General features: G+C 44.9%; 1 protein-coding gene across 1 annotated transcript in view; it reads left to right on the forward strand.

Annotated features, from left to right (window-relative positions):
• The first annotated feature begins 334 nt into the window (after positions 1 to 334).
• Positions 335 to 15,188, forward strand: part of LOC104168525 (probable E3 ubiquitin-protein ligase HERC3) — a 20,002-nt gene continuing 5,148 nt past the window's right edge. Inside the window, exons 1-3 of the mRNA XM_009709138.1 lie at positions 335 to 589; positions 13,305 to 13,464; positions 14,881 to 14,957. Coding sequence (XP_009707440.1) covers positions 364 to 589; positions 13,305 to 13,464; positions 14,881 to 14,957 — 463 coding nt within the window. The 5' untranslated portion in view covers positions 335 to 363. The remainder of the gene's footprint in view (positions 590 to 13,304; positions 13,465 to 14,880; positions 14,958 to 15,188) is intronic.

The raw sequence follows: 15,188 nt of genomic DNA on the forward strand, positions 1-15,188 counted from the left end.
TTTGGGGAGTTGGTTGATTTTGGTTTTCAAAGCAGAGTGGTTTTGCTGAAATAAAAGCTCAGGTCTGCTGGGTTTCGAAACAGTTCTGCTGCCTTACAGATGGAGATGGCCAGGGCAGGAAGGTGCTGACTCAGTACCTGAGCTGTCTTGATTCCTCTTTGTCTGTGTAATGGTGGAAATCCCTTTTCCCATCAGTCCACAAGCCTGACAGTCATGCAGGAAATGCCTTTTTTGGTTGTTTCCACCTCCTGCTCTGAGCAGTTTATCTCTGTAGGATCGCTTGTTGAGTACTTGCTTCATTCACACTCCTTCCCCTGTTTCCCCTGCTCAGGAAGGATACATGACTTGCTGAAAAGAGAGAAAATGCTATGCTGGGGATACTCGTCTTTTGGACAACCTGGGATAGGTAGCAACCTCCAGGTCATCATTCCTGAACCGCAGGTGTATGGATTCATTCATGACAGAAATGTCAAGGAGGTGGCATGTGGAGGAAACCACTCTGTCTTTCTGTTAGAAGATGGGGAAGTGTATGCCTGTGGCTTGAACACCAAAGGCCAACTGGGGCATGACTGTGAAGGCAGCAAGCCAGGTAAGTCTGCTTTTTATATGTACTTTAAACTGTTTTAAGGCTGGTGGAAGCTGCTTTGTGTTGATTGCTGTGGACCTGGAGCAGCTGACAGCAGAAGATCATGTGTAATAACACAGTAATGGTGCTGAATAATATTTGCTGGCTCTGGAAAGCTAAAGCTGAGCAGCATGGGTGGGGAGACAGGTCTGCTCAGTTTGTATGGGAAATGCATCAAAAGAGAGGTGAGCGCAGATGGTCTCAGGGCAGATTTAATTTGGCATTATGTTGCCTTTTTATATGAGGGAAGAGAGGGCCACGAGTGACAAGTGTCTTCTGTTTTGTCTTTTTGATTGGTCTCTTTCCTGCTGCCCAGGTCTGTGCACATAAGAGGAAACTTGCTTTTATCTCTCACACTTTTTTTTTGTGTGTGTATACATGAGGCTTATGCTGCCAGCATGCTGAAAGCTTCAATTAGTGTTTTCAGACTATATGATCATGCTGTTTAATCAGAGATGGTTATTTCCCAGGCTGATGTCTGCTTGTGTATAAAATTCTGCACTTTGCAATGCACTCAATGTGGATCTAACTCTGCTGTCCTTGCAGAGCTTGCAGGTTTTACTAATGACTTCCAGTGGGAGAAAAGTTGTTCTATCTGCAGTGGGTGCTTTTGAAGACTTTGCCTCCCTTCCCTTACTATGTATTCCAAATAACTATTTTTTTGTCTTATCCTGCTGCCCATTTACATGTATCTGTAGTAGGCAGATTCAATTTTGCGTCTCATTCATGCTACTCACAAAAATGTCAAACAGTGGCACAGAATGGTTTCAGCAATTCCTCTTAGAGGAGTCCTTTAGAGGGCACCTTTTGAAATGAAAGAAACCTGTTAATTAAAAAGCTGTGTTTACTGTCACATCAGCTGAGCTTGTGGATGTAATGCAGAGACAGGATAGCAGCTGGCAAAGTGATTCTTGTGCCTCTCCACTACAGGGAACAGAGAAATTACTGGGGGAGTGTGTGGCACTGAAAGAGTATGAGTCAATAGAGGTTTATTTTCTGGAAGTGCCCGTTCCTTGGATTTTACATTATGGTGGTAAAATTAATATTTAAGGTGTCTAAAAAGTTTATCCTAACTAAAAGAGTGTTCACTTTGACTAAAAGCTAACAACTTGTGATCATTTCCAACTCCCCACTTCTGAGCTAGGGTAATAATGGGTGTACCACTCCTGTGGGCTCCACCAAAAGCCATCTCCCCACATCGTCATGCTATTTACTGTTTCATTCCTTCTTTGAATTGTGGTGGTTAGCAAACTACTTGAGGAGTCCATCCCTCTCAGCGATGGATACGATGGATACGTGGCTTTGTTAGTATTGAAATGATTATTTTTCCTCACTTTCTTCCCTATGAAACAGTCTATGGTTTGTGTCCCTGCAATCACTTGGCAGGGATGCAGAGGGGGAGATGCTGCCCCAGTGTTCTCTCACCATGACCATAGTTAATAAAGCCTCTGTCTGACCTGTCCTAATTTTTACTTGCATTGTTACACATTTGGACTCCCCAGAGTCTCTGACAATGCCTTAGGAGAAGCAACTCGGTGATCTTGGTTGTGAAGTATTGAGCCCACTGTTCTGCAAAAATCAGTCTGAGTTTGCATTAATTTCCTGAGCATCATCAGATGTTAACATAAATTATCACTTCCTGTTAGAGAAAATATTGTACTGCAATAGTTTTAGGAAACACACTTATTCTCTGTAACTATATCTAAATTTCTGCTTCTTCAGTCCTCTAATTTCACTTGGATTGATCTTCAGGTCTGACATGATGTCTTGACGCCCTGTGATTCCTAGATAAGTGTGTTTTATCTGAATGTGCGTGCGTATGCTGGGGAACAAAAGACTGACCCAAGTACCTAAGGTAGAGGCTCTTTCCGGATTTGGGCTGAATTATAGAGGAGTGTGAAATAACTAGCTGGTTGTTAGCCATTTGTAAAGCTTTACAAACATGCTTGAGTCTGAGATGCGGAACTTGTTTTCCAGTCTAGAGATTTGTTCTTTGCAAGTCATTTGGACTTCTGCTAGTGAGAAAACCTGTGCTTTGGTCACCAGTGTCTCAGGAGATCTATGGGAAAATGTTTGGTGCCAAATTTGCCTCGAACCTTTCCTCTGGTAACATACAGCAGACAAAACCATGCTTTTGTACCAGATTTCCTGTCTGGATGCAAATGTGCAGGGTACCATTGCTTCTGTTGTGCATTGTGGAATCTATCTGCTTACTGCTGCAGGACTAGAAATAACATCATCTTGTTCAGTCTCTTTCAAAAAGCTGGAGAAGAAAAAAAGCCCCACCAAAACAAAAAACCCACTACATGATCCAGATCCCCTGGATTTCTCTGAACTCAGCGACCTTTCATTTCAAGCATAAATCACCTTGTCCTGAGCTTCAGCACAGGGTTACGGTGACCAGAGAGCTTGGCACTCACTGCAGCATGCCTGTTAATCATAAACCCTGTAACAGCTGAGAAGTCAGATGTGTGACCTGCTTGGAAGGACACTCTGTATGGATCTTCCTCTTTTAGCCTCTTCCTGCTGGGTGAGAAGTCAGCCAGGAAGCCCTGGTTGCTGAGGAAGAGGAGAAGAGGTGGCAGGCTCGTGTTTGTTGGAAGCGGCTGTGGAAGTGCGCAGGTTGCAGATGTGGAGGGGCATTGAATAGGTAAGGTTGAGAGCTGCTCACAGGTGGGATGGCAGTGGCAGGAGAATGGTTAGTTCCCCCTGCCTTCCTCCTCTTTGCATGAGGAGTGAAACAAGGAAAAAAACCTTAAACACTGGTAAGTCCAGGGCGTTCCACTAAGCAGGCTTTTCAGAGGATCCGAGATAGATTTGTCCTTGTTTGGGCATGGAGCTGGGGCTCAGCATGCAGCTATTGCAACACTTCCCAAGTGCTGTGGGCTGGGAGAGTCCTGCTTTGCATTCGTCACGCTTTTGCAACACCGTCGAAGCAGAGCCGCATGCTGTAAAAGATGCGGTGGAGGCACGGCAACCCTGCTTGTAGGCATCGGTCCTGCCGAAGCCTGGGAGAACGTGCCTGGAAAGGAGTGTGCTGAGGGGTCTGTGGGGTCTGCGGGGAGGGATGGAGCTGGCTGTGGGACAGAGGCCCTTGCGGAGTCAGGCCTTTGGTGCTGGCTGGCAGCAGGTGACTTTAAACTTGAAAAATAATGAAGGATTAGGGCACAATTTATGTTTCAGCACCTATTATAAATGTTATTTGTAAAAAGAGTCATGTTATTAAACTGGCCACCCCTTGCAGAGTCGGGTATGCTCGTTGGTACTCATCCCTTTCCCTCCTTTGGTTGCTCACAGGATCTGACCAAGCTATCTGAGGTTGTGGTGCCTTCTCTAGTGACTGTGGCACATCTGGCAACGTGGACTTGCATTATGGTGCGTCCATCTCAGCTGAAATGGCGCAGTTTGGGCTTCAGGATGAATTTAGGTTTCAAAATTAGAAGTCTGGATTTAAAAATTACTTTGTTTAGAAACAGTATGTATATGGTTGAATGAGAAAAAAAAAAAATCAAAGGAAGTGCTTTCCCTTAGATAATCTTAAATGTGCACGTGTTGTGTTGAATTGGTTGGCTGAGGGCTCTGAATATGCCAGATATTTATACTGGGCTGTTTTAAAATTTGCGTGGTCTGGATCATGAGAACTGACTTCTACCAATACTGTTTGAGACCACAGGATTAGGAGAGCCTGAACTGAGGAGAGATGAGGCTCTTCAGGAGAACCTAAGCAAGTAGAAATCCGGTTTCTTGTCAGTAAAGAAATTTATAGTCCGAGCCTGAAATAACCATCATGTGTTCTCAGCTGTAACTCTGAAGTGCTGTCTCTAAAAATGTGCGTATTATTACAATCACTGGATTTCTCTCTTGATTTCACTTTAAGCGGTGAAAATAAGAGTGAGCCCAGGGAAGCAAGATACTATGGTATGTGTGTGGTGTGTGGGTTTTTTTTTTTTTAGAATCAGCACAGCCTATTTTACTGAGGACAGGAGGGACCATTTTAATGTGTCTTGTCTCAAAAGGCAGAGCTGGAGTAGGAATGACCAGCTTTTTGCCCTTTACTTGGGGATTTGTAGGGGAGTTTAGCAAGCTAAACTTGCATGTATCTTGGTTCATATTTGTTATTCCTGTATCACATGTACTGTTCAGAGGCTTTCTGAAGGTGCAACAGAAATAAAGGCTGTCCGCATGCCTGGCTTGGAAGGAGCATGAAACCCTGGCATTGGCATGGTGTGCGGCACTAATGACTGTCCCCTCTCCTGCAACCATGCTGAAGCTGAAAGATGGGCTCAGGATGAAACGGGTGGGTAGCCGTTTGTGTGGCGAGGTAAAGGGAGAGGGCAGGAAAGAAGCTGGAGGTGATAAATGCAAGTTTTCTGAATTCCCCGACCTTTTTGTACTCAGAATAGTTGTCTGTGCTGGACAAAAGTGATGACTTCTTTAAGCTGAATGTGTAAGTACGGCTGAGAGTCCCAGCTTCTAGGAGAGATTTCAGTGGTTTGGTGGCTGTTGATGCTGGAAGTTCGTCGTTCTTGTCTTCAAGATGTGTTGTGACAGCCACAGATGATGATACGTGGTTATTGGGCGGCTTTTGTATAGGTGGGGGTCTATGAAAAGACATCGGAAATAAGAAATCTCTCCCCACCAACTCCAGAAATTACATTCTTGCTCCCAATAAAGCAGCTCAGCTGCTTTTCATCGGTAAGGATGGCTTTATCCCTTGCCTTAATGTACCATGTTTCCTTTGCATGAAAACATGTAACCAAGCCTGAATTTGGTGAAGGTGAATGTGAAGCATGCTGTATGATTTGATCTTGAAGGCTGTATTTCCACATTGGAGCAGTTTTGCACAACAGGAAGCATTTAGCTTTGACGTGGGCGTTTTATGTTTTTGTCTAGAAGAGAGGCTACCTTTTCTAGGTAGCTGCACTTGGCGGAGGCTCGCTTGCAGCAGCCCTAGGCTTTGACGAAGTAGCATGTGATTTTTGTCAAAAGCACTTGGTGTGCTCCTCGCTCTGTTCCCATTTATTTCAATCCTGCAGTGATTTGCATGGGAGCAGGACAAAGCCACACGTTCCTGAACAGCCACACCTGCACAGTGCAGACTCAGTACAGTGCCCTTGCTTTCAATGACATCCCCATCAGGTTTACAAATGCTGCTTGAAAATATGTTACTGTAAAGAAGCGTGGTGACTGGGAAAGGGAGGGAATTCAACATTTACAGACGTTTAATAATTTCCTCTACTAAGATTTGACGGGCATTCTGAGAAAAGGAGCTATGAGCATCTGTACATTTCTTTTTGGTGAGTTTATATAGGCAGGCAGCTTTTGGAAAGGCAGGGCAGGTGTTAAGAGTGAGGATTTCTTCACAGCTCTGCTGTAGGAAGGAACTGCTGTTTTCTGCTAGCAGCCTTAAGTGTCAAAAATATTTGATTTCTGAGGAGAAAAAGAAGTTTCACAGAGATTTTTTTGGAGAAATTCTGCTTTCCAGTACAGCTTAAGGAGGAGTATCAGGCTGTTTAATGTTGACTGAGTGAAACTTAAAATCATCAGACAGTTACGCATCTTCTGGAACATTTGATGTCTATGGACAACAGAACAAGCAATGAGGATACACCATGAGCCAGAATCAAAGTCACTCGTTCCATGTAATAGTTACACACTGAAAAACAAGCCAACCCCTCATCTATCAGGAAAGGGGATGTTAATCTTGAAGACCCCTCCAGGGTCTGAAGTTGGATTCTTCCCTCTGCCAGCTGATGCTTCTCAGACTGAAGCCTTCTCTGCCTGCCCAGCCCTTTCCAAGAGCCTTCTGCTGCTGGCTGTGCCCGTGCCAGTCTGCCCCCCGAGGTGCTGGGAGAGGCTGTGTCCCCTAGACAAAAGGCAGCGATGTGGGACAGTAAAAGACCTGCTATGGCTACGTCTGAGGAAGGGGTTTGCTTTCTCAGGGTAGGTGTCTGCTTTCACAGCTACGAGGGGGAGTATCTGCCAAAGCGTATGTGAAGTGACACCCTGGGTGTCAACGGTGGCCTCTCACTTCTTACTCTTACATTCCTGCCTTGACGTGACCACAGGCAGCTTTATCAAGTGAAGGCAGTGCTAGTGACTAAACCAACCTCTCTCAGGTTTAAGCCTGTAAGTAGCCATGCTAAATAAATTAATGAGCAGTACCGTATGTGTTCTGCAGACAAGCAGTCATCTCACTGGGTGTCATTGGTGTCTGTGGATGAAAGGGGACTGCAGAATCGTTGTCTCTGTTACTTGGAGCTTCTCAGCCTTGACCTCGAGCCAGCGTTCCCACCTCTGTGACCAACAGAGGTGTTCCTGGGAATGTCATCTGCTTCAGTCTGTCTTTTGTCCTTTACTGTCTTCCCGCCTGTATTTTTTGTTCTGTGAGTCTGCTGTGTTTACATTTCCTCCTTTGTATCCAAATTATCAGAGCGTTATCAGCTTCAGTGCTGCTCTTGGCACTGCTCTGCTTTCTCCTGCAAGCGTAGCAGCAGTTCATGAGGAATACCTCAAGATTTGCGAGTTGGACTTGTAAAACCCACCCTCCTCGATGGATATAGTAAACTTTAATTGTCAAAAGTTGGAGGAGGTTACATGCTGATGTAAACATTTGCTTGCTCCATACTTCAAAGCTTTTGCCCTGTACCAAGAGAAGTTTGAAAATAAGGTAGGCTGCCATACATGAGTGAGAGCAGCAGGCAGAAAGCAAGGGTAGCGGTCGTACAGTGGGGATGTGATCTTCTCATGGAGCTTGCTCTTTTCTTTGGCCATCAGGTGCAGAGCACAATGTTTCCCACAACCTTGAGTGCAGTAGTCTCGCGTAGTCTGAACGCAGGACATGACAACCATGTGATGCCTCCGTGGAGAGTCTTGGCAAGGAGTAGGGAAGGTAGTGATGGTGAAATTGTGGGGCTGGTGTCAGGCAGGGCGGTTCCAGCTGCCTACGTGTTGTGTGTGTCGTACGCCTGGCCATGCCAGAGGCTGTCTGCAGTCACACAGGGGTGTGTTCCCAAAACTGTCCTCCTGCCCTTGCCTCTTCCCAGTGAGCCTTCCTTCGCTGGTGGTAGTGCTGACAAGCCACAGCCTGCAGAGCTGGTGTGGGTGAAGCCACAGGAGCAGTTTTAGCTGGCTGGGATAGATTATGTTTGCAAAAGCACCTGGTAGCTTTGGAAAGTCTGTATTTTGCCTAAGTGGTTTATAGTGTCCGATTTCTTCCTCCCAGTTGCAGATTCCAGGTGTCCGTGGCAGGGAAATTAGAGGCTTGCTCTTGGGGGCTTTAAGGAGAGAGGAAGAGGCAAAAAGGCCTGGACTTTCCCTTCCCCAGTTACCAGTTTCCAACTGACAGAATCCCACTTCCACTGGGTATGATGTTTCCTGGAAAAGTTGGTGTGTGTACTCATGCTGCTAATACTGGTAAAAGCATTGAATAGCTCAGACGTTGTTGAAGTTATGCTGACAAAATAAAGAGAAACCTTCATAAGGGGAGGGAGAAATCTTGGGTGTACTTCTCTCTTAGTGCACTTTGGATTGCAAGCGTTTCAGTTGCTGCACTTTGTTCTTTTTTCTTCTTTCCAGTTTCATTAAAACTCGGACATGTTTTAATGCTCAGCTGACTTCATTAGTACTGAAATCATGAAGCTCATCACAGCATAGAAATACAGCCAGGATGTCCATATGCAGCAACATCTCTGGGATGTGCCAGTGGAGACTGGGGAATCAACAGTCAGCTGAAGTTTCCTATTTAATGTCTAAAAGTCTTGTCAGGGAGTTTGGTGAGCCAGGATTGTTTACTTGCTTTTTGTACAGTTGTTTAATGAAATGCTGGTGACTGATAAGTTTGGGCCATGGTGTTTTTCTCACTTTCTTGTAGTGCACCTTGAAGGCAGTAGCAGGTTTTAGCTCTTGGATCAGGCTTCCATGAGTGCTAATGCTGTTGGTGTTACATTGTAGATGGTTTCATGTGTTGGTGTAATTCATCTCCAAAAGGAGAGAACTCAGCTCCTTTTCCTGTAAGAATTAAGGCTTTTTAGTACTTGGAACAGAACAGAAAGACTGTATGGGTGAAGTTTAGGTTGCTATTGGTGTCTGATTAAATAGTCAGCTGCCTTGTGCATTAAAAAGTTGTATGTGACACTTCTGATTTTTAGATCTTGGTTGCACAATGCTCAGGCATCCTCAGTGTGGATGTGGGCTATATTAACAAGCATGGCAATGCAAAGAAATTGGCTTATCTGTCCTCAGACTTGCCAGCTTCTAGCATTTAACCCAGAGAAATTTCTTGCCAACAGTTGTTTCTCCCTTCCCTGTGTTTCTGCCACCATCTCTTTCTTATCTGGGCAAGCTAGTAAGACACCTCTCTTAGAGTCTGTGAGCACTTTCCTAGCAGACAGCAACAACCAAGATGAGCAAATACTCTGAGTTGCTTATTGTCAAGCTGGGGAGGCAATGAAGAGTCTTGGCCAGGTGTCCAAGCAGACTGAAATCACTTGAAACGCTTCCAAGCCATGGCTTCTCACCAGTAAAGAAATCCAGATTTTGCTGCCGAAGGTGTAACCTCAGGGCTGATAGTTTCTCTACGTTGTTTTCAGATGGTAGAAGCCATCTGGTACTGTTCGTGTACGTCCCGGTACACATATGGCTGAAGGATTCTGCCATGTCCTCTGGCAAAAGCTTGTCTTGTGAGCAGCTGGAAGCTATACATAGAAAGGGTGAACCAACTCTCTGATAAACTTCCTAGGAGTAGGAAAGCTAATTAATCATTCATTGCCTGTGCATTCTAATCAGTGCAGTATAACTGAGTGCTTTGTGCTTCCAGCAGTTGCAGACACTGAAGATCTTGTATAGCTTTCCAGCGCTGTGGGGACAAAGCATAAGCCCTGTTCTATAAATAGTGAAGCTGTGGACTGAAGGTGGGCTTTTCAGGGGTTTTTGTTCTTGGTTTAACTTTGCTACCATTTCCAAACCTTCAAGGTAAATGTACTCGCTGTCAGAAGGCCAAGTTACAGAACATATAGCACCTGTCCTCAGCTCTTGCTGGAGTGTCCTTGTGAACCACAGGCAGGCAAGAAAACACAAGAGCAGTCCTGGGAACCAGGGCTATCGCCCTTCAGAGAAGGGCTGTCCTGAAGGTGTTTTGCTTGGACCTTGTTCTTTGGTCCAATGTGTATTTTATGAAATGGTCTAACAAGGTTAAGACCGTAAAGTCAAACCTTGATGTCTGTTTATGTTGAGATCCATGAGTTAAAGTGGACAGAAGAGAGAAAAGAAAATTGGAACTCTATCAGATATGAAGGACTGATAAATGACTTCCAAGTGTTGGTGCTGTTTTGAGACAGCTGATGGCTTCAAAAAGAAAAGATTGGATCAGTGTGTACTTCCTGAACTTGTTTTTTTTGTTTGTTTTTCGAAAGTTTTATGACATGTTGAAACACTGTGTTGTGTAATTCCTTCAACTCTTCCCTGTTGCTTTCAGGGTTTTGTTCTGCTTAGCTTTGTATATAATTGTGCCTGTTAAGCTCCTCTTGACTGGTTTTATTCATCAGTTACTGAAGACACAATAGTAAGAATAAACTTCACCCTTTGTACCCTTCATCTCAGTGCAGGGATGCATCTTTTCTAAGGAATGAGCAATGGTGTTGTGATGCTCTGGAAACTAAAACGAATGTATACCAACCACTAAAACATGTCATATTTTGATGTGAGGAAGGGGTGGAAGGTGAACAAAGGAGTAATAAATAGTCAGATGTTTTTGATTATACTACCTGTGTTAGCAGGGAGATGGTACATTCGGTGGCCTGGCAAGCCTGACGGTGAACTGGGACCCTTGTTGGGCTGCCTGGGCAGGCTGTGCCCCCAGGGGAAGGCTGGCTTTTTTCCTGGAAAGAGATGTGTGTGAGCATGTAAAACTTAAACTCTTCGGTGTTTACATTTCTTCATGACTTTGCAGGCAAGCTGTGATTGACAGGGTCTTAGAAATGTACTGTGGTGAGGTGGGCCATATGTGTACATTTCTAAAGGCAAAGGTCTTCAGCTCCAAGACAGGCATGTGTTTTCTGTCTGTGGTCACCCAGCGAGCCCAGGTGAGGCTGTACTCTGCTGCTTGGGTGAGCATGCAGCCCCTGAAGGCTTTCAGGGGCACAAGGCAGCCTTTCAAAACAAGTCAGTATTTGTTAGTCCCCTGGGGTGGCACACAGAGCAAGGTCAGGTTTGTGTTGCCAAATTAAACTTAAGATGGAGTCTGCATGGAGTGAAGCAACTACTCCGGATTTCTAAACCCGTTGGATGTCCCCTCTGTGTCCCAGTGTGTGAAGCCCTGGCTAGGTAGTCCTTGCCACAGCCTCCTGATACCTTGGGGCATGTTTTTTCTAGTTGCAGTGCTGCTGTGCTCAGAGTGCTGTCTCCTCCAGCTCCTGATGCTGATCTTTGGTCACTGGGGTCTTCTGTCACCTCCCAAAGATGCTCCGATGGCTGTGGGGCAACTCGCAGTAGTACTTCCACAGCAAATAAGATGAGTATACTTACACTTACTGTGGCAAATACTGCTTTCCCAGGGAAGACGTTAGCTCAGTCATGCCTGCAAGTAGGAAAACACTGTCTATATTACAGAGGCCCTAGCCTCCCATATTGTCCACGTTGTCATTTTTTCAGACTCGTGTTGTCCCCTGGAGTGTTTGGCAGTGTGCAGGGACCAGCTTTGGAAGAAGGGCATGCTGGTGAGTTTGTGACCAGTTTTAAGAGCTCAGATGCTCTGGATAACGGCTGGTCTCAGTGCACCCTGGCCAGTGAGCTTATAGCAAAGTGTGATGGGTTCACGAATCAAAGGGATTCCCTGCAGAGATGAGGATGGCTTCATCCCTCTTCTTCTGATGGCGGGATCCTCTCCAGCAGGAGCTTTAGTTTTGGACATTCAGGTCCCAGTACAGAAACACACTTGGCTGAACTTAGGTGGTGTGTCGGGCACATTACAGCGGGTATTTTTGTCTTGCTGAGTGAGAGAAGAGACCATAGCCACATGTGCTGTTGAGATACCTTGTCTGTTGTTTGTGATTGACCTTGACCAGCCCATACAGCTGTTTCTTGTTTAGAGCTCATGGATAAAAATAGGCTCCCTCAATTATATATGCAAATGAACATAAAACAGGCTGCCAAGCAGTGCTACAGTTGGATGCTGATGGGCCTAAGTGTGGAAACTGCATGTGTAAATTGAATTACTGCCCTCAAAAACCTGTCTGTGTGTTTGCATAGGGTTGGCAGTGGGGCTGGGTGAAATCGGTCCTGCTGGAAAGAGCTGCAGGGTAAAGGGTGTTACTAGATGGCAGGGCTAAAGGATGGCTGGACGGCAGGCAGGCCTGGTTCTCGAGCCCTCCTAGATGTTTGCGTGCTTATTACTTGTGAACTGCACCTCTATTGCCATTAAATCTTTTGAGTGAAAGGAGGCACATGTTCAGGTAGCATTTTCCTCTGTCAGATTACATACTTAAGTAATTGTCACCTTTCTCTTCCATAACATTCATTAGAGATTCTTCTCCTCATTTTCCAGACTTAGAAGGCAAACCCTCCTCGAGGTGCCTTCCTTTTAAATTTGTTTAAGACTTAAATTGATTAGTATGCAGGTTTTGGTGCTTAGTATGTTGATGATTTCTGGATGCCCTTGATGTGTGGTGTCATTTTCATAGAATGACATGTAACTACCCTCCCTCTCATGTTGCAAGCAAGTGGGACTTTAATAAAACTGATCACTGCCTTGTAGCTTACAGGGTAAGATCTCTCTTCATCCACCTGCAACATTTGTATTTATTTAGGGAAGAAAAAAGAAAAACAGCTTTGCTTTTCTCTGGCTTTTGGGCAGTTTTTCCATCAGATGGGTGTTATTTCCAATGTTTAATTGCAACCCAAAACTTTTTCATGTCCATATGTAAAAACTTTGCCTAATTAATAAGATTTGGTTGTTGAAGCTGTAAGAGTAGTGGTCAAACCTACTTCAGTTGCCTAACATGATGTAATGATGAAAAGTCAATTATGGGTGACCTTCCAGAGGACTGAGAGGGTTGGGTTTTTTTTTCTCTTATTCTTCTGTAAGGCCTTCTTGATTTGCTTCCTTTTTATGGGACTCTTTTTATGAGTGTCTGACAGTGGTAGTAATAGGTTGATAGATTCAAACATGTTCCAGACTTAGCACAGGGGATGTCGTAACACATACACTTTCATGCCTTAAGCAATAAAGCAAGGGGTGGATGGGTTGATTAGCTTTGTGCATGACTTGCCTTTGATGGACGTGAGAGCTGTGGAAGGTCAAATATGTTTTCCAGGGTCTGCTGACTTCTGGGTCCTGGCTGATCCCCACATCAAAACTGAGTGAGAGAACTTCAAATCTGGGAAGTCTATTTGTTCCTAAATAACCTGAAAGGTTTCCCTGTATCTGTGAGGGTATGTATATGTAGACTATCATTGTGCCTGGGGGCATGTATCTGCCTTTCTCCTATGATTTGCAGACCAGGCTTTCAGAAGAGCTCAGCAGCTACGTGTTTTCAGTAAAACCTGGTGTTTTCCTCCTTAGGAAGTGTTTAGGATCAGTGCACCCATCTGAATGCCTTTGCATATAGATTTGCCCAGACCTGATGTTTGTGTGTTACTGAGATGAGTCCTCTAACCGGAGAGATTTTTCTTTTTTCCTCAGAGCAAATTGGAGCCCTGGCCGGGCAGCACATCGTGCACGTGGCCTGTGGAGAGTCTCACACTGTGGCACTCAGCGACCGGGGCCAGCTCTTCTCCTGGGGCGCCGGTAGCGATGGACAGTTGGGCATCACCACTATAGAAGATGCAGTGACGGTACCAAGGTAAATTTTTAACAAGTTCGGATTTCCTTAAGGCAGCTTCCTGGAGGTGATGCATCAAGGCTTGCTCACCTTCCAGCCTGGAGATGGTGGGAGCCTCGCTTTCTCTCAGCAGGGCAGTAATCGGGCACTTCTCAGGCAGAGATGTAAGGGTGATTCCTCCTCTTCTTCCATACTGTACTGGTGCTCCCTGAGCCCCTCTGGGACTCTGACAAGTCCTCAGGAGGCTTGGGCAGGACAGAGCTTCTGCCCATGGCTGCTTAGGCCACAGAAAAGAAAATCTGAGCATGCTCAGCTTTGTCAGTGAAAAATGCGACCATGTGTTTTGTACAGAGCAAAGAGGTGCACGAGGGAGGACCCAAAAATAGAAATGCTGTGTGTGATACCCATCTCTATTCCAGTCCCTAGGAAGTCCTCTGAGATGGGAGATACATTTCAAGAATGGGGAAAAAATATATGGCTGTGTGAACTGGCACTTCAGCTCTGAAACTCTTTTGCAGTGTTGCCTCCTAGCAGCAAAGCTACTAAAGCAGCCTACTGCAATTCTGAATAGTGAATGTTGCTCAGAAATTTTGGAGTAGTGCTCAACTTACATTAAAGTAGTAACTGAAGACTCTTACCTGTATCAGAGCACTAACAGGGTTAAGTGCAAGGACGTGTAGATAGTGGCAGACACCAAGACTCCTCCATCCAAAGCAGTTCACAGACAATAGGTCTCAGCTTATCACCATAATAAAGATAACTGGTCCCTTTGTACTTCATGGTGTTGTATCATGCTACATTAACAACAGATGTAGTCTGTCTCTTATTCAATCTGCCACTGCTGATTCAGTACAGAGCAGAAGTTTGGAACATCTATCTAGGGTGGCTGTCACTATTGAAACAATATCTAAAGGAAGAGTTTCAGTCTCAAAACATTAATGTTTGAGCTGAAGGTCTGTGTGGGAAGACAGTCCTTAACTTGCAGGTGGCTCCAATATATAGCAGAGGCACAGGCTCATGTGTCAATGTGATAGTGCCATTTTAAAAATAATGTTTTTGTGAAATAACTTGAACCTTTGACGTGCTGAAGAGGTTTTGATGCTGTAACTCATAGGAACTGCTTAGGCCCCTGACAGCATGAAAAATGTCGATGCCTGAAAAAGAATAGCGAGGGGAACACCAAGAACCAGCTATTGGCACCATTTCCAGATGGCAGGATTCAGTGTTATAGCAGGAAATGTAGTTGGAGTTAGTAGTCAAGTGTCTAAAGGTCTCCACAGATTGTGTATGGGTCTGTATCACCTTTAAGACTCTGTTCCTCAGTCTCAAAACCATACGTTATGTGTAGAATGAATATCTGAATGGAAGTCATGATTTCGACATCGGGTGATACTGTATTTGTGGACACTTTTTTTAAAATAGTGTTGTCTTCTTTAGGTTGATAAAGAAATTGAACCAACAGACGATACTGCAGGTTTCCTGTGGGAACTGGCATTGCCTGGCTTTGGCAGCAGGTACTCTAACATTCATTATCTATTACCAAGATTTGTGCTGTTGTTTTACACAGTGTCCAAGACAGCATATTTCTGAATAATAAACCAAGGACACGCCTGTCCCAACTGCTTTCAGGCTAAATGGGAGGCTGTAAAGTGGATCAGGTACCATGAATATTGAAGAAGAGCTTTGCCAGTACTGTCAAGGAAGAAAATGTTACACACAGACCACCCACTGTCTCACTGCTGAAT

The sequence above is a fragment of the Cariama cristata genome, unplaced genomic scaffold, assembly GCF_000690535.1.
Source record: "Cariama cristata isolate BGI_N322 unplaced genomic scaffold, ASM69053v1 scaffold29941, whole genome shotgun sequence".
In the NCBI taxonomy this organism is placed as follows: Eukaryota; Metazoa; Chordata; class Aves; order Cariamiformes; family Cariamidae; genus Cariama; species Cariama cristata.